Source organism: Mesoplodon mirus (genome assembly GCF_964341445.2).
Source record: "Mesoplodon mirus genome assembly, chromosome: 9".
NCBI classification, from domain to species: Eukaryota; Metazoa; Chordata; class Mammalia; order Artiodactyla; family Ziphiidae; genus Mesoplodon; species Mesoplodon mirus.
Window position 1 is genome coordinate 72,953,512 of NC_138985.1, and position 27,492 is coordinate 72,981,003.

General features: G+C 35.8%; 1 protein-coding gene across 3 annotated transcripts in view; it reads right to left on the reverse strand.

Moving 5' to 3' along the window:
- DPY19L1 (dpy-19 like C-mannosyltransferase 1) overlaps positions 1-27,492 on the reverse strand; it is a 98,101-nt gene that overhangs the window by 8,486 nt on the left and 62,123 nt on the right. For all 3 annotated transcript variants that reach the window (XM_082631681.1, XM_082631682.1, XM_082631680.1), the window contains exons 11-21: positions 25,363-25,449; positions 23,166-23,225; positions 22,537-22,617; positions 16,668-16,769; positions 12,038-12,109; positions 10,048-10,097; positions 5,634-5,658; positions 4,618-4,737; positions 3,648-3,822; positions 2,714-2,813; positions 1,226-1,351 (exon numbers count right to left, since the gene is read on the reverse strand). In XM_082631681.1, coding sequence (XP_082487807.1) covers positions 1,226-1,351; positions 2,714-2,813; positions 3,648-3,822; positions 4,618-4,737; positions 5,634-5,658; positions 10,048-10,097; positions 12,038-12,109; positions 16,668-16,769; positions 22,537-22,617; positions 23,166-23,225; positions 25,363-25,449 — 998 coding nt within the window. The remainder of the gene's footprint in view (positions 1-1,225; positions 1,352-2,713; positions 2,814-3,647; positions 3,823-4,617; positions 4,738-5,633; positions 5,659-10,047; positions 10,098-12,037; positions 12,110-16,667; positions 16,770-22,536; positions 22,618-23,165; positions 23,226-25,362; positions 25,450-27,492) is intronic.

Genomic DNA, 27,492 nt, shown 5'->3' on the forward strand with positions numbered 1-27,492 from the left:
ATCATTCAACAATAAAAATTTATTTGAGTTTCCTTGTGGGCAATGCTTGATAGGTACTGTGTCACAGAACTATTTTTACTCCTAAGTCAATATTTAATCATTTCATCTTAACACCCTTGTGTGTTGTTGAAATACATGGTAAATGAGTATGATTAAGCCACAGATACAGCAATCTCCTGGAGACTTCTGTTTACTTAAAGAGTAGTGAGAATTTTAAAAATAATAGTATTCCATAAAATATCCTTGATTTCTGATAAAACTATTTCTTTCTCTATTCCTCATGGGGTGAACGCTCTGATATTTTAATAGCAAGCTATCATCTGCTGTCTAGTCACCCAAGTGTAACATTTCTAAATAGTCAACTTTAGAATTCACATTTGCTTTTAAAATCTTACTCTTATTGCTCTACTCTGCTTAGTGAACTTCGCTGTGGAAATAGATACTTTTTAAAACTATAAAGCCAAGAGAATACGGGTCACCGTAAGGTTAATTATTTTCCCACTCAAATAAGATGCAAAACAGAAAGAAAGAAGTTCACTCTGAGTTGATGCTGGCGGTGGGGGAGGGGTCCCATCTATCACAGGATATGGTATGGTGCAGAGATGTTGTATGGACAAAGCTGCCTGACTTCTTTATAATGAGACTCTCCATTATTTGGTTTCAGACTCCACAAGTCTTTTGAAAGAAAATACATCCAACTTTAAATAAAAGTTTCTCAAAAAAACATCAAAGGCAAATATGAACAATTTGTGAAATTATCAATAAGTGCCAATACCTTTAAGGTAATGTGCACATGTAAATCATTATAAAATAAATAGATGTTTAAAATGACTAGAAAAGGGCCTCCCTGGTGGCGCAGTGGTTGAGAGTCCGCCTGCCGATGCAGGGGATACGGGTTCGTGCCCCGGTCTGGGAGGATCCCATATGCCGCGGAGCGGCTGGGCCCGTGAGCCATGGCCGCTGGGCCTGCGCGTCCGGAGCCTGTGCTCCGCAACGGGAGAGGCCACAACAGTGAGAGGCCCGCATACCGCAAAAAAAATAAAATAAAATAAAATAAAATAAAATGACTAGAAAAGAAAAAACTCCAAATAATTATCAAAAAAGTTTTTTCTGCTTATATTTTGCTATTATATACATCTGACACATACAACTAGTAAAGCACTTGCCACGAGACTGAATTAACTTTAATGTCTTCTGAATATAAAATACTGTATTGAGTACTCACTTGGATCTTCTTATACACCAGGACTCTTCCAGAACGTAGTAATTCACCTGTAACTTTATCAATTCTCGCTTCACTTCTTCAGCTGCTTTTCGACTATACATTGAATATACTATTTTCGTTCTGGCTCTAAAGAAAAATAATTAGGCAGAAGATTTTCAAGATCAAAAGAATGCAATCAACCTATTCGGACAAAAGCACTGAATGGAACTAGAAGAAAGACTCTACAGAAGAATCACATCAAGGGAACATTCTTCACAGGAGTTCCTGCTAAGGGGCATTGGGGAGGTCAATCGAGAAAAGCACAGGTAGCACAAGAGTCCTGAGAGAAAAAGTTCAGTTTAATTAATCTCCTCATTTCCAAACTTAGTCTTTTGGTTTGTTTGAGTGCTTGTTTTTGTTTTAAATTCTCCATCACTCTATCACAAATAAGAGTATTAGCTACACAGACACAACTATAGGACTACTTTAAAGGTATAACAGTCCTAACTTTGAGAACAAACAATTAGCATTAAATGGCTCTCCATTTTATTCCTAATTTAAAAAAAAAAAACAAAATACAAAAAACAAAACTTATTCAACACAATTGCTCTGGAAATTAGTTTGCTAAAATTGATTTTTTAATGAAAAAGCTTTTTACTTATAAAAGGTATGTCTTGCTGTTACACAAAATATTAATAAGGATTCACCAGTCACTTAGGAAATGACTAGCTGATCAACCTAGAAATTGCATGAAAATTAAATCTATTTCCTTTACAAAGAGAACACAACACTCTAACTTACGAAAAATTAGTAAAAAAACCCCCCAAAACAAGATCATTCTAGTAGGCTATATTGGTGAAAATCAGAAAAAACCCTGTTTGAATGGGATTCCATCTCAACTGACTCCTCAGAATTCAAGAAAAATAGCCTATAAGAAAACCTTAATAAAAACTATAGGCTAGTGAATCTTCTGGGGAACTTAAAGGTGATGATAAATAATAAGGACCTGGGTGTTTGGAGCCCTGTAACCTGTATAAAACAGACATGGGGTGATTTCTTTTTACTGCCTAGGAGAGAAGATAACCCCAAAGACTGTAGTTTTATTGTCCTATGGGGCCTTAACAGTTTGTATTGAACTTAGCCATCTTATTTCAGCATTCTTTGTCCCCAAACTCTATAAACCCCAGTTCACGATATCCTTTTTTTTTTTTTTTCCTTTTGTGGTACGCGGGCCTCTCACTGTTGTGGCCTCTCCCGTTGCGGAGCACAGGCTCCGGACGTGCAGGCTCAGCGGCCATGGCTCACGGGCCCAGCCGCTCCGCGGCATGTGGGATCTTCCCAGACCAGGGCACGAACCCGTGTCCCCTGCATCGGCAGGCGGACTCTCAACCACTGTGCCACCAGGGAAGCCCCACCATATCCTTTTGAAACACTTCTCATTATTTTGCTGGTTCCCTCACTATTTGTAAGAAAAATTTGTTTCCAACAATGTGATATTTGTGTACTAACCTCAAACCTGCATCTTCATAATGTGGATGATTCACAATGGGCCGAAGTGCGGAGAGTTTAACACTTGCCATTGTGGGCATGGCACCTGCAAACACTGCATCTGCAAAGCAGGAAGGAAGGTCTTAGGAAGACACCTGGTGAGCATGACAAGGCGTCTCCTTCTGGTCAACTCAGTTACTTCCCAGGTGAAAAAGCTGAGGCCTGAATCATGATAAAGATTCAATGACAGAACCGGAATGAAGTCAGGTAGCTAATAAAATGGTGGTCAGCAACCAAGCCTGGATAAACTATTTTCCTTGGAAGATAAAGCCTCATCATATGTCTCATCATTGAGGATTTCCATTTCTTTTGTTTGTTTTTAATGTCTTTTCCTGCTTCTAGGAAAGAAGTAACAAGTTGACTAGGGAAGTTTTATAGCACCTAGGAGTTCTGGAAGATGATTTAATATTCAGTCACTTGATACTCAGATGACAACAAAAACCTCTCTTTCTATACATGAATAAAATATCACATTCCATGAGTTCATTTCAAGAAGGAATGTGAAGGGCTAAGATTAAAAATTAATTAGGAAAATAAGCATAACATAAATTATTTTAAATTATGCCATGCAAAACTTTGGATATACTTTGAAAAAAATTAGAATTTATGTAAAATAGAGAAATAAATTACTAAGAAAATACATGTAACATTTCCTTTGCAAACTACATAAGCAAGACTGACATCTGTCTCTTTCTGGATAATCTAGAAGCAGGATTGCTTAGAAAGATTGAAAGTAACTTGGGTTGAGGATTGTGCAGTTGCACATAAAACTGTAGGGAAAACCACAGTTTTCCTGGAAGTAAAACCATTGGAAGTAACTTGGGTTGAGGACTGTGCAGTTATACATAAAACTGTAGGGAAAACCAGAGCTAAATAATATGACCTTTTTTTTTACCTGGTTTAGTGCTATATTTAATCCACTCTATAAGTTCTTCTTGCGGCAAATTGCTGAACTCCCCTACAATATTCCACTGGGTTTGCAGATTTGCTGAACCTTGTATTGACATGGCTGCTAACACAGCAAAAACAACAGCACCAGGATGTACTTTGCAAAAGAGCCATCCAAATAGCTGAAACCAAATTAAGAATACATTGACAACTGTTAGTACAAACCAGCCTGCATCCAACTTCCCAGAGAAGAATACAGTCTCTGCTAGAATCCCAGATACAGGACTAATACTTCTAAGGAGAAGTTCCAGAAACAATAACCTGAGGGATCAAAACAATTCTACCATTAGCCTAATATAGGCGGGACGTGATTTAAGAAACTCTTCCGTCAACTTGCTCTACTTCCAGATTCGGGTAAGGCCAGGCCTACCTACATAATTTGCCAGACTCGGTGCAAAATAAAAATGTGGGTTCCTTGGGACTTTTCTGGTAGTCCAGTGGTTAAGACTCCATGCTTCCACTGCAGGGGGCACGGGTTCAATCCCTGGTCAAGAACTAAGATCCCACATGCCACGTGGTGCAGCCAAAAGACAAAAAAAATGTGGGTTCCTTGTCTGACATTTTTTAAGAAGTTCAAAACAGCAACAGCAGAGCATCAGTCTAGGTGCAGAGTCCTGAGTGTGGGCCCCTGTGCGATCATTGCTTTCTATCAACATCTGTAGTTATCATTCATGAATTCAGCCTGCACTGAATGAGTGTTTGTTGTATACCAAGGACTATTTTAGAAGTTAAAAGGATAAGGGATCTGCTTTGGCCCTTACCCCTTAGGAAAGGTTAGTACAAAACCATGAAGAACTTTAATTATAAACAATTTAAAGAACTTTGGGTAATTTAATATTATTTTAGGGCCACTCAATAACAAAGGCTGGGGTAAAATTATCACAGCAGCTATAATGCCAACATAACAATCATCTCACCTGTCTTGAGCAGATCAAGGAAGCCATAACGCACATGTGTGGCGTCAAAAAGAGTTTTAGTCTCATAATTAAAACACCAAGAACTGTATATGCTAACAGTTGCAATGCATGATAAACCAGCTGAAAGAAAGAGAAAGTATTTTTACTCCTACTATTTGTGAAGTTTAAGAATATATTGTTAAATTGGTGAATATATAGAAAAGGGTACTTCTTCTTAGTAACAATATTTTGATTTCTGAAATAATATTTAATAATATTTAATATAATATTTTGATTTCTGAAAGTCTTAAAATTCACTTTCAAACTTGTCCCTTTTATTAGAGGGCTAAAATTATAAAGTCCCTAAGGGAAGTGGTCCTATAATTCTACTCAGAATCAAGCCTAGGGTTAATAAAGCCCACATTTCTGAACCAGATGGAAATATGAAATACAGTATCATGAATTACAGTCACCATGCTGAGAGAGTAGATCTTAAAAAGTCCTCTTCACAAGAAAAAAAAGAAAAAAAATTTGAGTAACTATGTATGGTAACGGATGTTAACTAGACTTATCATGGTGATCATTCCACAATATATACAAATTCTAGTCATTATGTTGTACACGAAACTAATATAATATTATATGTCAATTATACCTCAATTAAAAAAAAAAACCAGGCTGAATCACCAGGAGATGAGAACAGCAACCAGTCACATCTGAGGCCTCAGGGCAAGGTGAGCAGAGAGAAAAGTGATCCCTAATCATGCGAAAGACACTCTGCATACGTGTCTAAATGGTCTCCAGCAATGAACTGCTATTACCTTGAGGATGATCAGAGCCGACCAAATGAGTTTCCTACCTAATTGCTCTAACAAATGAATGGTCATGTTTGTCGTATTCTCATAAAAACACATACAGGCCTATTTTGAAGATGATTAGTGACTTACCAATAAAGTTAGAAAATGGAACTAGAAAGAAAAATCCGAATATATACAAACATTAAAACAAGACAAATTTTGGTAATATTAAGTCTTTACCTCTCCATGATCAAATTGGTGTTTTCTGAAATGGAAAAAGAAATACTATCATTGAATCACTACTGAAGCACTTACTTCAATCATGCGCATTTTTATCTTACAAATATGAGTTTTACAACTTCTGTAATACTCCCTCAGGACACATACATGTAAATCAAGATAACTGAAAGTTATAAACCCAAATTGGTGCTACAGTCTTTTAAAACAGTTTATTTTGCATATCCCACATACCTGACTATACGGATATTTATTAGGCCAACAAGGCTCGCTGGCTGTGTGTATCAGATGCCTCATTGGTAATATAATCTGGCAAAGCAGGGAGTGAAGAGAAATTCTGCAGCCCTCACAGTCCCGTACCCCTACTTCCTGTCCCCAGCAGTCCCTCAGCTCCGCTGTAAATTCTAGCTGCTTTAGAGACAATTTAAGAAGCCACACACAAGATTTTTTTTCAGCAGCAGCTCTGGAATATAAAAATAGCCACATAATGCCAGCTTTACCTTTGCTTGACAGTTTTAATTTCCTAAGAAAGGATGCATCTTTATAGGCCCATATATCCTCCCCACATCTCACTTCGGTCCCCTTCCCCACACCCCGACCCCGTGTTGAGTCTCATCACAGCAGTGAGAGCAACCTTTTGAAAATGGGAATCCAGACATGCCACTCCCTTACTTAAAGTTTACCAATCAGCTATGGGGTTTTCTGTAATTAAAGTAAACTCTCAAATCCTTACCATGCTACACACAGTCCTCCTAATCTGGTTCCCCACCTCCCATCCTGGAAACTCATCTTCTACCAGGTTCCCTCTTGATCACTGTGCTCCAGTCATACTAGACTAATTTTATGCCTTAAAACATCAGAGAGCCGCCTTTGACTCCCATATTCAGTGCCCCTTACCTTGATCACTCCCACTCCATTTCCCTGTTTTATCTTCTCACAGAAAACACAGTTTTCACTTATTGGTTTATTTGATTATCATATGTCTCTCCTAACTAAAATGAACCCTTCAGGAGGACCAGGTACAAATCCATCCATCCACTCAATTTCATCGAGCCCTGAGCAGTAAACAAGATGGAAAAAAATCCGTGCCCTCACAGAGTTTACATTTAAGTTGAAGGAGATAAACAAAAAGCAAATAAACATACATCACATGGCGATAAATACTGTGGGGGAAAAAAGGAAACAGGGTAAAAGATGCAGGGAGTGCTGGGTGACTGGGATGGCATATATTATCAGTGTGGTCACCAACTGAGTGACATCTGAGCATAGCCTGAAGGAGCTGAGAGTTTGAGCCTGAGGATCCCTCCGGGAAGAAGAGCACTTCAGGCAGAGAGAACACATGGCAAAGCCCATGGTAGCAGGCTCCCTGATAGGCTAACAAAGAGGGCATGATTAGGGAGAAGAGAGAGCGAGGAGGAGAATGAGATGAGGGAGATCCAGGAGAAGGGTACTGACACGGAAGCACATTCTGAGGCTCAGTGTTGTGTTCACAAAATTTGAGATTCTCATTACACACCCAAGTAGAAATGACAAACAAGGAATCGTATGTATAAATCTGAAGCTCAAGGGAGAAGTCTGGATCAGAGACACAAATGTGCCACTTGATAACACATACCTTCTCTGTCCTAAACACTGATATATTTCCAAGACCTAGAAAACAATGCCTAGCACATAGAGTTCAATCTTTTTTTTTTGAATGAATGAGCAAATGATTCAATTAACCCCTAAGTAGGTAGGGGACCTACCTACCCTAAGGTAGGTTAATTGAATAGGTAGCACACAATCTAGGTAGCACACAAGCTGATTTGCGGACTTGCTTTCAAATATATTGATGTGTTAGCAAATAGTAAAATTACTGGGCAAATGAAGGAAGTGAAATGGATCCTCCTTTATTCTTCTTTCATGCCAAGTAAAAATTATCAGTTACCATTTACCAAGCACCTAAAATGTTAATATGATCATTACATCCCATTAACTCTGATCTTACAACTATTTATTATCCTAACTGACAGCTAAGGAAAACAGGTTACAGAGGTAGTAAGAGGTGAAGCCAGGTCTATATATTGACTGGTTTCAGAGTCAATATATTTTCTACTTCATCATGCTGTCTCTATCCTACTTTACGCCCTAGCTCCCTGAATAAAGGAGATACTGATACTCACACCTTGAGAATTAAAATGTATGTCCTACCTCTCCCCTTTTTACATTGGCATATGACTTTGGTACTTATGCAAAATGAAATGTCGATGTGCCATTCTCCTTTCCAAAAAGCTCTGATTCTACCTGAATTGAGAGCCCTGTGAAGCTCAGTGCTTTTCTATAGTTACTTCTATAGTTGAGTTATTATTGAAAAGACTGTTTTGTTTCTGTGAAAAGTTCCACCCTTCTCTTCCAGAGGTGCATACTATAGTTATAACGGTAGCCCCTTTCTGAGCTCTTAAAAAAACTTCATCTCAATTGAAGAGAAATTTTGGCATTTACATACCAGAAGCTTTTTTCTTTTCCCCGGCCCTCAAAGGCATCAGGTAGAAGTAAGGGCACAGTTACAGTAAATTGTTTCTAAACGACAACAAGGATTGTCTCAAGAGTGCATGCAATAATTTTTCACTGGTTGGAGGTGAAAGAACAATAGATAAGGCTGTGTGTTATAAAAGAAAATATATAGACACACAAATTCAATAATCTCTACTCCCCCAAAAATCCCACAAAAGAATGAAATTAGAATTAAAACTTCCTTTGCTCCATCCTCTAATCCCATGCTCCTAACAGTTACAAGTTTTATCCTTCCATATCCCTCCTATGTACAAAGACACATACAAAATCTTTATATTTTAAACAAAAGTGTAATCATCATTTATTATATGTCTTGTAATTTTTTAATTCAAGGATGTACAATGAAATATTTCCATAAAGAAATTCCACTTTATGACTGGGTCATAAGTAAATCAATCCCGCACTAGTGGATATTTTGGTTGTTCTCATTTTCCACATTACATACACCACCACAGTGGGCATCTCTGTACCATTACCTCTGCATTTCCGTGAGCACTTCTAGGGGACACGTTTGCACTGGTGAAACTGCAGTTAAAGAACAGGCCCACTGTATGTTTTGCTTGTATTGCCTAACTGCCCTACCACCCACTTCCTCCCACGCTTGCAAGCACTGGGTATTATTAATTTTTACAAACTCGATAAGTAAAAAGGCTTTCACTTTTATCTTTACCATGGGATGGAGCACTTTTTCATGTATCTGTAAGTCATGCATAAGTCTTTACTCACTCAACTACTATTCTTTCCTATGTGCCAGGCACTGCATATAAACCACTGAACTGAACAGAAATGACCCCATCGCCCTTCAGGAGCTACAGGCAACACATCAGTATGTAAGCACACATGGTGACAAATGCCGAGAAAGAAAAAAGGTGTGATGGCGGAGAATAACAAGGAAGGAGACAAGGGATCTACTCAGAAAAGATGGTCAGGAAAGCCTTCTTGAAGGAGGTGGCATTTAAGCAAGGATTAAAGGAGTGAGTCACGCCAAGCCAGGCTGCGGAAAGCAGGAGGCACAATTACGGACTTAGGGTACAACCACTGCAAAATTGCAGAGGCAGGAAACTACTTGTCATGGTCAAAGAGCAGAAAGGAGATCTGTGGAACATTAGTGTAGCAGAAAAGGGAAAATGGGAATTTTTTTTTTTCTCAATTGCCCATTTGAGTCTTTCACTCATTTTTCAAATGGGTTTTTAGTATTTTTCTTATTAATTTATAGCAGTTCTTTATGTATGATGGTCATTAGGGCCTTGTTATAATTTGCAACTATTTTCTCCAAGTTGTATTTTTCTTTGAACAGTGCTTACAGTATTTTACCAAACCAAAGAATTTATCTGGTCAACCTTGTCAATCTTTCTTTCTAGCTTATAGGCTTTATGTCATACTTAAAAAGGCGTCTCTAACCCTAAAATTATAAAAATAATCTCTTGGTTCATTTATGAGTTTCATTTTTTTTCTATATTTAAATCTTTGCTCCATCTGGAATTTATTTTATGTAAAAATGAGGTATGGGTCCACTTTTACATTTCCCTGCTCTTCTCTCAAAAAGCTGTCCATTGGTCCTAAAACCATCAACAGAGTAATTTGTTTTCCCTGCCAAACTGAAGCACAAAGCTGCATCCTTCAAGTATAGATTAGTATAGGGCTACAGTCAGCTCATACTGGATGGGATTTGGGGAATGAACAAGTGATGTGCTGAGCTCTACACAAATGGGGAATAATGAGAAAAGCGGAGAAGGGGGATGGCAACAATCGAAACACCAATTAACAAATGTTGAGTGTACAACATGTAACTATAAAATTAATATACCATAAATAACTACTTAATAAACAGAGGAGGCAACAAAATCATTAATGGCATATTTACCTTATATGTGTTTGTTGTTTAGTTAAGATACCCCACATGTCACTAATAATCTGCAAATAGATTTTTAAACATTTTATAACAGCTGTATTGGGAAAAAGAAAATTTCAAATAATGTATCTTCTAAACTTTCAAACTTTTATTTACTTAAAAATACAAAAGTATGGAGATAAGAAGTAATTCAGAAAATAGTAATTACAACAACAAAATCTTACATTTGTACAGTACTTCATCATATCTATATCCAACCCTGTTCAGATAAGTTTTATTATCCTCATTTTAAAAATGAGCAACAGGCTCAGAAGGATTAAGTGATCTCCCTAAAGGTGGACAACAACTAAGAAGGGTCTTGAAACTTGACCTTTTGGCTTCCCATTCACCTTTAAGTGAATTCCACCATGCCCAGGTTGTTGGCAATGCCTCTCCTTAATTATACACACACATAACTGGAGAACTGGCTCAGAGATTAAGCACAACTAACTAAACACTGTGCTTTCATATTTAGCAGTCACTGGGAAGTCATCTCATCTGAAATCCTGTCCCCAATGTGGATGTCCTCTGTGACACTGCCTGATAGGTTTTAATTCAGCCCTTGGAAGAACCACCTAGCTGCTGATTAAACCTATAACACTTTCCTCATCAGTCCAGATCAATGCTGGTCAAAAGCCCTAACTCCTAGAATTGGCCATAATATTAAGGAGCCAAAATGAGTATAATCTTATTTCCAAGTGGTAGCCTTTTAAGTCTTTGAAAAGAATTATCCTCTTTCCATTTAAGTCTTTCTCCTTTACATCAAACATCCCACTTTCTTTGACCCCAATCTAGTCATTTTCATCATCTCTAGCCATCCAGGTTGCTATCTTTTTAATACATTCTGGATTGCCAACATCTAGTATTTTTTTTTTTTTTACCTACTGGGTGCCCACCCACATAAAGAAAGCAAAGAAAGCAAAGAACACAGAGCCTGGCATACAGCAGAAATTGACTAACCATAAACTGACAAGATTTAAAAAGGGCTGTGAGACTACAAAGCTGAATACTATACAACACTCAATGAGGGGGGGTAAAGGTACAGTCTGATTCTCACTCTTCCCTTGCTTTTTTAATGGACATGATGTGAGGCTGGTAATAACCTCTCTGACCTTACAATTTTGCATTTGTCAAAATGGAAATAATAATATCTGTGTACCCCACAATGCTGTTGAAGAACCAATTGAAATAAGGTATATGCAATGTTTTGGGAGATTATAAATATATGATGTAAATAATAATTATAGTACAGAATATTCTACAAATATATGACACTGTAGTAACACAAAAATGATAGCTACAAATCAGAAAACTTTTAGGGTCTATCATTTTGATTACAGACTAACCCCAATTCATTCTCTTAAAACACCTGTAGTTACAGAGTTCACCAACTCTTAAAAGAAAAAAAGAGGGACTATTACATCACTCTTTACTGAAGATTGGAACCTCCCTGGACTTAAAATTTCATTATCAAAGTCAAGTTGGGAGTCTATTTTATCAAGCTTAGTAATACACTGTTAATATTCTATTTTTTCCTTTTGATTAATAATAAACTCTATCCAGAAGTTAATAGTGCACAAATGACTTAGAATGGCATATATTAAATATTCTAAAGAAATATTACATAAAAGTTAAAAGTGAATCAGTAATAATTTACATAAGCAAAAACAACTGTATCTGCGTCAATATGGTTCCTCTGATCCTATCTTACAAAATACATGACTATCAAAACTTGAGCATCCTTTCCATAGGTCTACTTTATACTGACAACTAGCACAATGTTTTTAAGGCTTATAAATGTTCATCAAAGGCTATTAGTAAGAAAATACAGAATGTGTTTCAATAAATCTATATAAAATATTGTATTAGATTAACATGTAGCCTAGTATATGTAACTACACAAGAAATGAAGAAATAAGAAAATGTTCTATTATGAGAATGTGCTCTTAAGTGATAGACCTACCTTTCTAATGATTGCAATAAACACGACAAGAACAACTGGAAGCAATAATGTCTTTGTATACCTCAGTGGAGTCTGAAATTCAAAGAGATGTTTCGTTAGAAGAAAAGATTATTTCAAATGAAATTTCAAATCATGATCCAAGTGAATTTTAAAACATGTTAGTAAAGAAACATAAGCATTCACCCATCTAGGGTCCAATCTACCCACTGACTTCCATCGTAAAAATGAAGATGCATTTCCAGAGAAACGAACTTCCCCAAAATGTTGAGTTGAAAACACTAACAAATACAGTTCCCAAACACTTGTAAGAGTAAAACATGACTAGAAAGACTACTGTTCACTTTTGCACACTACTTTTCTAACTAGAGAGCATAACTTATTATTCACCTAGGGTCAGCAGAACTCCTTTAAATGGCATGAGCTTTTACTGTGCATTTTATCTGGGATAAAAATCATAACCATGATCTCCAGATACACACACACACACACACACACACAATAATGACTAATGTTTATAAGAGGAATAAAAACATTTTTACGTTTTCTTTGGTAACAGATAAAAAACTACAGAAAAATTTTTTTTACTAAAAAAGCCCCACACATTGTAATTCTATACAACTCTCGATAATTTGAGATCACAGTCTTAAACAATCGTGGGCTTGAAATTTCTAAATTGCAATTGATTTGCTTATTACCAACACTTTCCCTCAGAAAAATAATCTTACATCATTAAGTAAAATGATGTGTGCTTTCCCCAATATGTTTATAAAGAGAAATCTAGCTTCAACCATATTAAAAATGCTGGTACATTTTAATTCTACAAAGTATACAGTAAGTAGCATTTTCTGATTTCCCTCTCCTTAGTCCAATTTTCTCACTATTCTGTATTAGACAAGTAATTTTCATAATTCATTATATAACATGCATTCTTCATGAGTTAGAAATTCCATTAAAAAGAGAATTTTTATGTTTTCATTTTACTATTTACCTTTATAAACATTTGCATGTTATTAAATATATTTCTATTTTGTAATTTTTAAGTTATGTTTTAACCTACACAAAAGTCATAACTAAAACTATTTTTTTTATAGATCTATACTTTCAAATTTTATTTACTTTTTTGGCCACACTGCATGGCATGTGGAATTTTAGTTCCCCAACCAGGGATCAAACCCATGCCCCCTGCAGTGGAAGCGCAGAGTCTTAACCACTGGACCACCAAGGAAGTCCCCTAAAACTATTTTATTATTTTAAAAGTTAGACATTTGCTAGTAACAGTTAACAATAAATATAAGAAAAGTAGTAAGATACAGATGTTTAGTTTAAAAAGGAAGTATGTCAAAATTGTGTTAAAAGTATTTAACAAAATTTAATAAGGAGTTCAAACAATTTTAACATTATATTCCAAAAGTTTATTTAAAAGGTGTTTTTTAAATATTTCTTTAAAAAAGAAAATCATATTAGCATCAGATTTTCATAGCAACACTTTAGACCAGAATATAGTAGAGTAATTTATTTAGGATTCTCAAGGAAAGATAGGTGAGCCAAAGATTTTGTATCTAGCCAAACTGACCTTCACACATAAAAGCTATTGATAAAATATTTTGAGCATGTAAAAATTCAGGGATTACTGCTCCCATGAGCCCTTCCTGAGGAATCCACTGGAGAGTAATCTTCACACAGCCAAGGAATGTGTTCTTCGATCCTACAACTCATAGTGTACAATAAAAACAATGATCTACAGAACTACGACAATGATGGGGATATAAAGGTGACAGAAGAGTATGAGAGGTTATACGTGCTGACAATGAAGATACAATGGGACTCATAAAAATGGTGTAAGAGGGGGAGAGTATATAAGAAGTAAAATAATCTCCCTGATTATAGTATTACAATAAACTAGAAATGGGTGGGAATAGGCATGGGGCAAGAAACAACTAGCTAAGTCCAGTATAACTCTCAGGAGGAAACCGATAGAAGGGACTAAGGTTAATATATACAAGTATTAATATAAAGGAAACAAAATTATAAAACTTCCTCAATGCCAAAAGATACACCAGAGAGAGGGTATGCACAGAACAAATGCAAACCACACAGTGAGAGATGTATGCACGTGTGTGTGTGTCCTATTAGAACTGTAAGTTCTTTTATTTTAATATTTCTTGTAATTGTTGATTTTATTCTAAGCATAAAAGTTACATATGCTCATTGTGAAAACTAGAAAATGGAGAAAAAATAAAGGAGACAATGAATTTCACATTTTAATCAGTTATGAGCATTTCCTCCCGGATGGATTGTATGTTCACATTTGCTCATTTCTGCATATGTGGGCGGGGGGGATGTGTTTTTGGTGCTGGGAAAGGGTGAGAGCCCTTGGTAACTTTTTTTTATTGATTTGAACAAGCTCCTATACTAATTATATTAACCTCTAGTTTCATTTATTATATTTATTGCAAGAATCATCCCAGTTAGTCATTTCCTTTTTAATTTTTGTAATATTTAATGTACAGATGTTTTAAGTTACATGCAGACAAATCTATTAATCGTTCTCATATATGTTTTGCACTTGTATTATGCTCATTAATAATGAAGTTAATATTTATTGAAATTTTTCTCAAATTAATTTTTCAGGCTTCATTTATATTTAACACATTAACTGAAATGAAGTTTGGTGTATGATATGATACAAGGCTTTAACCTGACTCCCCACCCCAATTCAATTTTTCAAATAATATTCATGAAATAATGCATCTTTTAACCATTTATTGATATATTATGTGGTGCTCTCTTCACTTTATACTAAGTACATACACATAAACACAGTTAAGTACCTACACATGGGTCTATCCAGCATTGTCCGTTTTTGGTCATAATGTTCCTGTTTTGGTATCTTTGTACTTTAAATACTATTGCTTTCCATTTTCATATCTAAAAAGCAAAGATCCCCCTCACTGTTTTAACTTTTTTTTTTAGTAGCACAATACAATTAAAATATGATTATTATAGAAAATTTAGAAGACGCAAATTATAAAAAAAGTTAATCACTGATTATCTCTCCACCAAAAAAACCACTGTTAAAATTTTGGTCTCTTACACTTTATTCTATGTGTGCTAATTATAGGCCAATAAGATCGGACCATTTTGCTCATCCCATTATACATCTTAAGTGTCTTTCCATATCGGTATGATATCATGTTAAATTGTTCCCTCTTCCCCACTATATGGACATACCATACAAGAGATGCCCTCTCTGAACTGGCACCGTGCTCTGTCTCTATAGCATCATCCCTGTGAAGGTACCTATGGAAATGAGGAATGGCAGGCTGGACACAGCTTTACCATTTTCTTCAAATTGACTGAAGGCATCTTATGCCTCAATAAACAATTTCTTTTATCACATAACTGATGGTTCATACTCTCAGGTTGCAACAGCGTGTATATCCTCAATAATGTTAAAGGATTTCCACTGAGTCCTAATTTCTCTGTTGATTTCTATACTCTACTTCCTTTACCACCTCCTTGAAAGAGTCTTGATCTGCTATAAGCATGCATTTTAAAGCCTTGCAAGATACTTTTCCTTAGTTTCTTTCAGCAGGTTCAACACTATCATTTGTACACTTTTTATCAGCCATTATGTGTCAAAACCATTTGCCAGAACACAGGAAATGAAGACTGATAGGTCACTGGAGTAAACAGTACATCTGCAGGACATGCTCAACTCAGAATGTCTAGTTGGTAAAAGTCTGCTGTGTGGTGCACTCTCCTCCACTGGTCTGTAATTTAGGACATGGGCTAACCCAGTGGGGATCGGGGAAAATGAATGTGTCAACAGAGGACTGTTGGCCACTTCCATATATATACACACACACAGCTTTGAAGAAAAATGTCTGACAGATAATAAAATATCATCATAAATTGGGTCCACATGGGTGGTGTGAAAAAAAGACATATATATACACATGTCTGTTGAACCAAACTAGCTCATAAAGTATTGCAAAATGGTATTTAATATAAAATATCTTAAAATATCAAAGTACTTTCCTATGTATCTCCTTTTGTCCTCACAATATCTATCTGTAGCATACTACCAGAAACTAGTAAGCTACAACTCAAAGAATGAGAGTCACTTGTTCAAGAACATCAAGTAATATCGCAGACTTCTGTCTCACTATCCACTAAACTACTCTCTGGTTTCCTTCTAAACACCTGAACACAGTTTTAGAAACAAAATGTTGTTGGAATGAAGAACTTATACTGAATGATATTTCAAAGCTATGAGATCATTCAAACAAACAACTACAAAGTGAGTGGAAACTTAAAAGCTTGAGAGCTTCACTGAACTAATGCTATCCCTAAAAAGAGGCAACTTGAAATGCCTCTGTGTTTACTCATCCTAAAAACTATTGCTAGACTGAATGCATGTTTCTAAATTATCAAAATAAGAAAAGACCATATATTTCAGGAAGCTGTATTAATGTAAATAGGAATATCTTCCTTTAAGCTGCCAGGTTTTCCTTTTCCTTCAAACTGAGATAAGAGCACAGAGGTAAGAATCTGAATAACAGGAGCACCCTTTATGAAAAATGAATGGACCAAAACCTAAGGAAAGAAAGGAGAAATCACATCTTACCTCCTTCTCCATAAAATCAAACTCCGCTGCACAGGTATACAATAAAGTGTCAAAATCCTTGTAACTGAAGAATTTTGATGTTAATAAGTTGCCAATATGAGCCTAGTAAGGAATAAAGGGAGGTACCATTAGATTATGCCATATATTGTAATAATGCATTTTAATCTTAATAGCACCTAAAAATAGTTTCCACTGCATGACAGAGCTTGCTGTTCCCACACCTGGCTACTTCTGGACCCTCCAACTTCACAGTCTCCCTTCTACTGCTGACAAGTGATAGTTCCAACAACACCCTGCCGTCCACGCTCCATCATCAACATTCCAAAGGCTTTTATCCTTGGGTTTTCCCTGCTCAAGGTGTTAAACCTGGTGAAATACACTACACAGTATCCAGTAGGCTTGGTAACACACACAGGCATCTGTCAATCACAAAGGGACAACGTGTGATAGAGCAAAGCAAAGCAAACGTTAATTCAGATTTCTGAAAAGGGGTTGGAAAAGACTTTTTGAAAGAAGTAGAAAATGGGCAGGCCTTGGAATAAAACACACCTTTTGCCTCACAATCAGCAACTGTGTAATTCTTCACATGTCACCAAGTGCTCACACTTATATCACCTAACTTACTTCCCACAAGAAGCCATGTGAGGAAGCTGGAATTGTTTTCATTTAACAAATGAGAAAACATTTGCCAAACTTTCAATTCATTATTGTCTAAAAGAGCAAGAAGAGCAAGAACCATAGAGAAGGGGACAAATTATAACTGAAATACATCATGACTAAAACCCTAAACGATACCTAAATGAAGTAGGGGGTCAGGGAGTGAGTAGGAACTATAAAGGGTGGTGGGATATGCTGAAGAATCTCAAATGCTCTGTCTCCTGGGGAAGAAATGTATTCTGATAAGTTTAAGAGATCAATAGGAGGGAGAGTACATAGGTGTAAAATAGCATACACAAACTACCTATCCACTGAAAAGGAAAAGAATCTAAAAAGAAAGTAAAATGTTTGGATAATCTCAAATAAAATGAAAGAAGTAAGTCCTAATATAATCATAACTGCCATAAACGTAAAAAGGTTAAATTCACTAACTAAAGGACAGATGCTCAAGTTGGATTTAAGGGGAAAAATTCAATATCATATTGTCTACAAAAGACAAAGTTAAAAGTATGCAGAAAGGTTGAAAACAGACAAAGAGAACAAGATATACCAGATAAAATGAACCAAAGAAATCTGGGTTAGCTACTGTAATGTCTCACAAAACTAAATTCAAACAAAAATATATGAAAAAAGACAACAAAATGACATTATATGCTGATAAAACAAACAGCAAAGCAAGGTTATACATATCATGAACATATAATATTTGCAATTAGCAGTATAGATTCAAAGTGTATAGAAGAACAACTGAAAAACTCTGTAGGAAGAAAAAGTTGACAATGTTCATTGGAAATGTTAAATATTTCCCTCTAAAGTAGAAAAAGCAGATAAATGTTAACATAAAATCTGAATATTAATAAGCTCACAAACAGAGAATACAAACTTCACAAAGAGAGACTATATGTTACCCTCAAACACAAGTAAAAATTTTTTTAATGTTCACATCCTATGCCACAATAAATCTCAATGAATTTATATAATGCAAATTATTTTTTTCTAATCATAAATGCAGCAAAATTGGAAAATGGTAACTAGGAATGGCTTTAAAAATCCTTTCAGCTAGAAACTGAATAACATAAAACTTTTTAGGTTAAAAAGAAAGTCGCAAAATAGTTAATTTGTAAGACACACAAAAAAGTACTACTTAGAGGAAAATTTACAGATTTAAAATGCATTTATCAGAAAATAAGAGAGGTGAAAACAAGAGCCAAGCACTTTCACTCAACCATCAGAAAATGCTACAGAACAATCCCAGAGAAATGAGAAGAAAAGAAATGAGGGTGACAGAACTCAATTACAAAGAGAAATACAAGAAAACCGAGGAAGACTTTAAAGGAGTGGTACTTTGAAAATATTAATATAATAAATAGAAAGTAGAAAAAATAGCAAAAAAATAAAAAGCAGGTCTTTATAGATTAATATTATATTGATTCCAAATCCAAATAAGGAAAATTAAAGAACACAAAAGACAATTCACATATATGCAAAAAATTTCAATAAGAATTTTTCGCTAACTGAATTCTACAATAATTTTTTTCATTTGATGATATATATGAAATGGGTGAGTTTCCTCTAAAGACATAAAACACCAATAGATTCCTACAGAAAGTGGATTTGCAACAGAAAAATCTCCCATGAACAAAACTCCAGATCCTGAGGGCTTCACTGTCAAATTCTAACAAACCTTTAAGGAAGACATAATATCAATTCTTATAAATTCTCATTAAAAATAGGAGATTGAACATTTCCCAATAATTCTGGAAGGCTGCATTACCTTGAAACTAAAACCAGGTAAAAACATTACAAGAAAATAAAACTACAGACTAATATCCCCATAAATATCAGCAAAAGTCCTTAAAAATATTAGCCAACCAAATCCAGCAATATTTAGAAAAACTAATACATTGTAAACAAGTGAGGTTATCTGAGAAATATAAGGCTGGATCAACACGCAAAAATCAATGAATATGGGGACTTCCAGATATGGCAGAGGAAGAAGTTAGTAAATCCCCTTTCAATAACAACTATGAAATTGGACAAAACTGTCAAAAACCACATTAGGATCAAGTAATTAATCAAAAGGAAAACAAATGGAGAAACATGCATTCACAAAAAAACTGATGAGGGACTTCCCAGGTGGCGCAGTGGTTAAGAATCCGCCTGCCAATGCAGGGGACACGGGTTTGAGCCCTGGTCTGGGAAGATCCCACATGCCGTGGAGCGCCGCCACAACTACTGAGCCTGGCCTCTAGAGCCTGCAAACCACAACCACTGAGCCTATGTGCCACAAGTACTGAAGCCTGCATGCTCTAGGGCCCACGTGCCACAACTATTGAGCCCGCATGCTGCAACTACTGAAGTCCACGTGCCTAGAGCCCATGCTCCGCAACAAGAGAAGCCACCACAATGAGAAGCCCGCACACCGCAACGAGTAGTCCCTGCTTGCCATTAACTAGAGAAAGCCCACGCAGAGCAACGAAGACCCTATGCAGCCAAAAAACCCCCAAAAAACTGATGAGCTCTGGGTGGAAATAGTGGGAGTCTGTGGCATTGTTGCTTTGGCCGCTCCCACCCATCATTACATCACCTCTGCTTCCCCCAGCTTGGTCAGCCCAACGGTCCTACCCGGGTGGGGTTGGCCATGAAAAGCAGAACCTTTGCCACTGCAAGGAGCTGACTTGTTTGGGGGCAGAGAGCAAAAAATCTATGCACCATCAGTAAAAGCAGCAAACTCAGAAGGAAGTGAAAGGCAGAAGTTCACAGCTCTGCCAGCTTAGGGTTACAGTACTCGTTTGGTGAACAGTAGACTGGCAGACTAGCTAGACATTTTACAGAGATTCTGAAAAGGAGACAATCAATGACGGGAGACAAGTTCTCACATCCCTGGTGCACTGGAAAGTTGTCCACAGATGCTGGGGGATCCAAGAGAGCCCAAGCTCTCTACAAATCTATGACTGACTGGGAGGTGGTATGCATATTCATGGGAGATCCAAGGTGGGCATGGCAGAAAGGAAAAGATGAGACAAACTTGCTGTTCAGATGAGAGTTAACATAGTAGGTCTGAAGGGGATCCTTTGAAAAACCTGCTTGCAAGGTTGACCCTTAGCTGGCATCAGGGAACTTGAATTCCGGAAGGCTCCCATCACCCTAAATGATAATAGTGGCTTATACTGAACACCTACATTCTTTCTGGGAGTTTGGAATTTTGATAACGTGCTAGGCAGAGGATGCCTATGTTACCAGCCCCCAATAAAAACCTTGGGGCACTTAGTACTGAGCTTCCCTGGTATACAACATCAGGATTTTACCACGAAAAATGTTGACAGGAGCAAGGATGGGAAATCCAGGATAGACCGAGAAATGCCTCGCTGGGTTCCTAAAGGACAGGAAGTGTGTGTCTAATTAACAGATAAGGGTGAGTGGAAATGCTTCTCAAGAGCCATGTGGCCTTGCCATTCTCTTCCTTTGACCAATGTTAAAATTAAGAATTTATGAGCTGATGTCCTTGATCAATGTTAACAGATTTCTAGAAATACTAAAGCTGCAACTAACTTATTTCTGATTTGGAAATAACTTTTTACAGCATTTTTTTTTTTTTTTGGCCCTGCTGCAACATCAGGCTATGACAGAAATGACAATAGTCACTTTAACCTGAATTAATACTTTAACCGGCTTGTCTTCCCCCAGTGAGTAGACAGATTCCATAAACCCAGGACTTGGGCTCTTTCCCTTTTCTTCCTGCTCATTCTCTACATCCTGGCTGACTCAATCACCACTTAGTGCTCATCTTCACAGTTGACTTCTAGGAGCCTTCCCTGATTCTTCCTGTGTATTCCTGCAGTACTCTATACTTATTTTCTTTAATGAATTTTTAAAAAATACATTTTGAATTTTTAATTTTTATTTTATATTTTTATTTTATTTTATTTTTGGCCATGCCATGTGGCATGCAGGATCTTTAGTTCCCTGACCAGGGGTAGAACCTGTGCCCCCCTGAAGTGGAAGCACGGAGTCTTAACCACTGGACCACCAGGGAAGTCCCACTCTACTTATTTTTATCGGAGCTTTCATTACACTGTATTATAGTTGCCAGAAATTGTCCGTATCTCCCACTAGACCATGTCTTATTCAGTTCTGTATCTCTAGGATGCATTCTACTACCAGGCACATAGCAGGTACATTGAATGAATGAATAAATAAATGCATTTTAGACTATACTTTTAAACTTTTAAAATATCTTTCACAGGTTGTAGACCACCCCTTTAATAGCCCATTGTTTTCAATCTTTTTTAAGCAAACAATTCCTTTGTTCATATGAAAACATGTATAAATGTCCACTATGTAAGAGATTAAAGCAAGACTATCCTGGGTGAAGAGGGGCTGGCAGGGGGACTGAGAAGTAGATGGACCCCACCAAAGAGTCCTTGAAGTCCCAGAACTTCACAGAACTCAGTTTCAAAACCACAACCTTAATCTATTACAGAAGGAAGAAAGACCATCAATTAAAATAAATTACAGAAAAAAATATGTGGCTTACTTTACTCTCTCCATGTTGGTTGGTGTCCTGCTCTCTCTTTTAATTTAATTAATGTGCTTACCAAAACATCAAAATAAAATAGGCAAGACAAAATTATAGATCGAGTGAATCTTTACAGTTATAAAGCAGAATTCTTCTCATTTTATTTTCTCTCCTACCCAAATACCAAAAAAAAGCAAAACCAATAACAATAATAAAAATGTCTCTTAATAAGACTAACTTGGATTAAATTACCTACAAACCTTTCACAAGCATTGACTAGAAAACTGGAAGAAAAAGAGAATAAGTTATATGATCTATTCTTTAAGAGTCTCTGAAGCTGGCATCTTTATCTGTTACAAAAGGGGATTATAAAGAAACCAGAGAAAAATGACTGTAGAGGCCTTAAAATTTGAGCTTAAGTCTCTAGAGCTTTCTTACTTTAAAATTTTAAAATCTTTGTGATACAGAAAGACCAATAAAATATGAGAGTTATGTCAAGAAATTAATTTTGGAGAACAGACTATAGACATAGTCATATTTACTCTCTATTATAGTAAATAGATAAAATAACAGGTGAATAGACTTCACCTTAGAATTTGGCTTAAATAGTGGCATTTTAACAACTCCAGTAATTCATTCTTAGCCTGTTTGATTTATTTCAAGTCTTCCAAGTTTAAGCAAAAATACACTTACATCATCTGCAATGCCAAAGATTTTAGATGTCAAATACTTGAGTATGACAGTTCCAAATAACCAAAAACATCCTTGGATAACCTACAAAAGAAAAATATAGCAAAACAAAACTATAGCCATTGCACAGACATAGCCTAGGAAGAAAAAAATAAATCTTATGTACATGTCACATAATCACACGTGAAGTAATTATCTCTATATCCAAGAGAAAATGCCAAAAAAAATGCACCTTAAATTAAAATAAAGAATGTTACTCCAAAATCAAGGGGCTATCACCAAAAAGAAAAATATACACAATCTTGTTGTCAAAATGAATATATTTTATAGGAGATTTATACAGCAATTGCAGTTATATTCCCCTTCTACTAACAGTTTCTTACACATGCACTGCTCCTCAGAAAAAGCATGGGTAATACATAAAACTGAAATTCTTTAACTACCTATCCAATATTAATCTTAACTTGCTTCACGAAAAGAGCAATTTGGCACATTAAAATTGAGCCCTAATATGTTATAAAACTGTTAGATCCTCTGCATTATATAGGATAGTTCCTTGAAAGTAAAACATAAAACCAATGATATATTTTAGAGAAGGAAAAACATATACATTCAAATAGATTGATTCTTACCCATAAACTAAGTTCAGATACATTTACTTTCAGGAAACATGGTTTCATTGCCAGTAAACCCTGCATGCAGAAAATAACATAGCATACAGTTAATACTTACAGACACAAATTCAGGTACCAAAAAAATACTTCTAAATAATAAGACTCTCAAGAATCTAAAATTCAGCACACTTTCAGTGTTTCACATAGAATCACCACAGGCTCATTTGATTTCAAGAAGCCCTGTTTTATCCAGAGTATTTTAGGTCAGTTAGTCACTTTGTAAAGTTGAAAACAGAATCTCCATACATAAATTTCTATGACTGATTTCTATGACTGGTTCTGATTTACCTAAGAACCAAAAAGTATATAATAATTTCAGAATTTTAGACAGGTGTCTTATAGTTATAAGATTTTTCTTAAGTTAAATATTACTAACTCCTTGAAAAAACTACAAATGAGTTTTTAACAGATCAACTAAATACTTCTCCTATCAAATCTTATTTCTTTCCAGGTACATAATAGACTCCCAATACAGATCTAAATCTACTTCAAACCTGGCAAAAATATGCTTAGAGATCAAAACATAAATACATGAACCCAAATTAAATCTTTTCAGAAGTTTCTGAATATCTGAGAACACAAAATGTGTTACAATTAAGGTTTCAAAGTGATAACCAGAAATAAAAACAGGCAAATGTGTGTTTATAGTTAAATATGCAAAAACATGCTATATTCTGTACCTGTTGCCATCATTTACTTTTATACACCAAAATACGTGAAATATGCATAATGCTTAATCCATACCTAAGACACACCTCAGTGTCAAGCACCTAGTAGGAAACCTGACACACTGTAGGTGCTCAATAGACCTGAAGAGAAATTTCCTGCAAAATGTACTTATGATTAGATTTACTGATAGGAAATCTTCCATTCAATGTATTTGTGTACTGTACAAAAGTAACAAGAGTCATGTATTTTACTCTGAGTAATAGCAGGACTTCCCCATGTACACATTTAAATATAGAATTGAGTCCATTGACACATTTCCTAATTACAAACAAAATTCATGACTGTAAGAACTATCACTAATCTCACAGCACAGCAACTCAGTTACTGGGTTTTTGTTTTTGTTTTTTGTCATTGTTGAAAGCACAGCATCACCACATGCTAACTGCTAATTTCTGTGCCTAAGTATACTCAAGTCACACAACCTGAAAAGGGTGGTGGCCCAGATCGGGAAGAGGTATACTCCTGGGAAATGGGATCTTAAATAAATATTACTTGTAAAATCAGACAAAGAAATAGCAGATTCCAAATCTGTTAATGGGTTCTAGAAATCAAGAAAGACAAAATGATCTGAGTTACTTAAATGGTTATTCAAGAAGTAGAAAACATTTCAGTTAAGGCAGTGCACTGTGCTTTCATCTTCAAAAAACCAGCCTAATACTAAAGCACATGCATGTTAAATATAAGGAATAATTTTTTTCCTCTTAGGTTTGCAAAACATTGTAATGGAGAAACCCACTGGCAAAAAAAAAAAAAAAAAAAAAAGGAGTAACCACCTCTGGAAGTCCTTAAATTTAGAGAGACTTATATTTAGAAAGTCATCCTGCCAAAAGTGGCAGAAGGAGTTAGATAACCTTTTACCTTTTGCTCTAATTCTATAAGACAGTCTCCCCATAATCTAAATCTGTTCTTGGTAGTGATCTAGTAAAATATTACTGAATCATCACCTGATTTAAACTATCTGAATAATTCATACAAATAGACACGAGGGGAAAAAACTAAAAATACAAGGCCTTAAGCCTCTGATCACAGTGGAACAAGGAGAGACTGCTTGAGATGCCAGAGGGAGGAAAGGGGGTCAGAAAGTGGAGCAGGAATAGGATAAACACTGAAAAGAGGGGAGGAGACAAGAAAAAGAGGAAAGCATAAAAACCATTTTAAAATGAACTCTAGGACCAAAAGTTAGGTGACAGAAAAGATGAGGAAAGGACAGATTGGGACTGTGAAGCAAAGCACTATGTTTTCCAGTATTAACTTTTGTTGTGTTTCTTTGGAAATGAGAACTTAAACACATTATCACATATAGATGTATTCAGTAAGACACTTGAAACAGTTCTTGTAGAAAATCCCTCACAAATCTCAAGCCAGTGATAAAGAAACTGGTAAACCATTAGTTTCAAAAACAGATATTTACTTAAGGAACACTTACCCAAATAATTACCAAAGAGGAAGCATAATAAGAAGTTAATAACATTGAGTTTCCAAACATCAAAACAAAACAAAGTGCAAGAGAAATCTGGAAAAATCCAAGAAAAATATAATTAATACACAGAAAACAAAAAAAATGATTTTATTCTGAAAATTGCACATGCCCATGATAAACAAAATTCAAACTGTTCAAAAGAGAATATACAAGGAAAACAGCCCGAATTCTATGCCACACTTCAAAACCCCAGAGATCACCACCAACAACAATTTTCTGTGCATCTTTATAGACATTCACATGTACAAATTCCAGTTTATAATTTTTTTTTAAAGAATAGATTTTATTTATTTTTGGTTGTGTTGGGTCTTCGTTACTGTGCATGGGCTTTCTCTAGTTGTGTCGAGCGGGGGCTACTCTTAGTTGCGGTGCGCAGGCTTCTCATTGTGGTAGCTTCTCTTGTTGTGGAGCATGGGCTCCAGGTGCGCAGGCTTCAGTAGTTGTGGCACGTGGGCTCAGTAGTTGTGGCTCCCGGGTTCTAGAGCACAGGCTCAGTAGTCGTGGCACATGGGCTTAGTTGCTCTGTGGCATGTGGGAATCTTCCTGGACCAGGGCTCGAACCCGTGTCCCCTGCATCAGCAGGTGGATTCTTAACCACTGCGCCACCAGGGAAGTCCCCACTTTATAATTTTTTAAAACCACAAATGGAAACTTGGCCCAGAAGCTATGCTATTGCTTGCTTTTATTCTTAGTTTGTTTCAAAGAGCTTTACCTATCAATTCAAACCAATCTAACTCATTCTGTTGAGTAACTGAAAAAAGTACTCCACTCTAGAGATGTACTATAACTTATTTAACCAGTCCTGACTACTTCTGAAAACTTAAGTGCTTTCCAGTTTTGTTGTTAGTTTTGTTTTTCCTATTACAAACACCGCTATGAAAAACACCCGTATTTTATGTATCTTATGTACATGTCAACACATTTATGGGATAAATTACTATCATGGAATAAATGAATCAACAATACTCATATTTTAAAATTTGAGAAAATACTGACAAATTGCCATACAAAACACTGTACTCTCCACCAATAGGGCATGAGAGTTCCTGCTGATACGCACTCCTGCCAACACCGTGTATTATTCTTTCAAATATTTGCCAATCTAATCCAAAAAAAAAATGTTGCCTCATTGTTTCATTGTTCCATTCTTTTACTAGTGGGTGAGATAGCATCTTTTCTTCTATTTACTGCTTATATTGTTTTGTGTGTGTATGAATTGTCTATTCCTAGTGCCCATTTTTCTATTGGGCTTTGGTATTTTCCTTAAGCACTCTCTTCATATATGATAGAGCATAGCTCCTTACCAAGCAAACATATTATAAATATTTTCCCAGTTCATTTTTATCTTTCTTTGTAGTATTTCTCTATTGTAGTTGCTTTCTACATTTTTATGTTAGTCAGTTTTTCATTCATTTCCTCTAAGTCTTCAGGATTTAACTCCATTATTAGAAAGCCTTTAAAAATAAAATAATCCATGTTTTCTTCTGGAAGTTTTATTTTTGATCCACATATATAAATTTCCATATGAATTTTATAATCAGCCTAAGTTTCAAAAATTGATATTTTTATTAGAATTACCTTATTCTACAAATGTACATTACATTATATTTTAGTTACATCTGTCCAATATTGAATCTTTACATCTGAAAATAATACATGCTGTTTCCATTTCCTTTTTTTTTTTTGGCCACACCACACGGCTTGCAGGTTCTTATTTCCCAGACCAGGGATTGAACCCGTGCCCCCTGCAGTGGAAGCACAGAGTCCTAACAACTGAACCACCAGGGAATTTCCTGTTTCCATTTCTTTAAGTCTTCTTGTACATCAGTAGAAGTACAAAGTTTTCTTTATATAGATCCTGCATATTAAGTTTATTTCAAAGTATATTACTTGTTTTGCTATTGTATCAGAAATCTTTTCATATTTTGATTTTTTATATTTAGAAAAGTTACATTAAATATGCATAAATGAATATAAACTTTCATTGTTTCTAGTAGTAATCAGTTCATTAATTTGGGTTTTTTAAGTATTCAAAAGCATACTTACAATGATACTTTTACATCTTATTTCCTATTT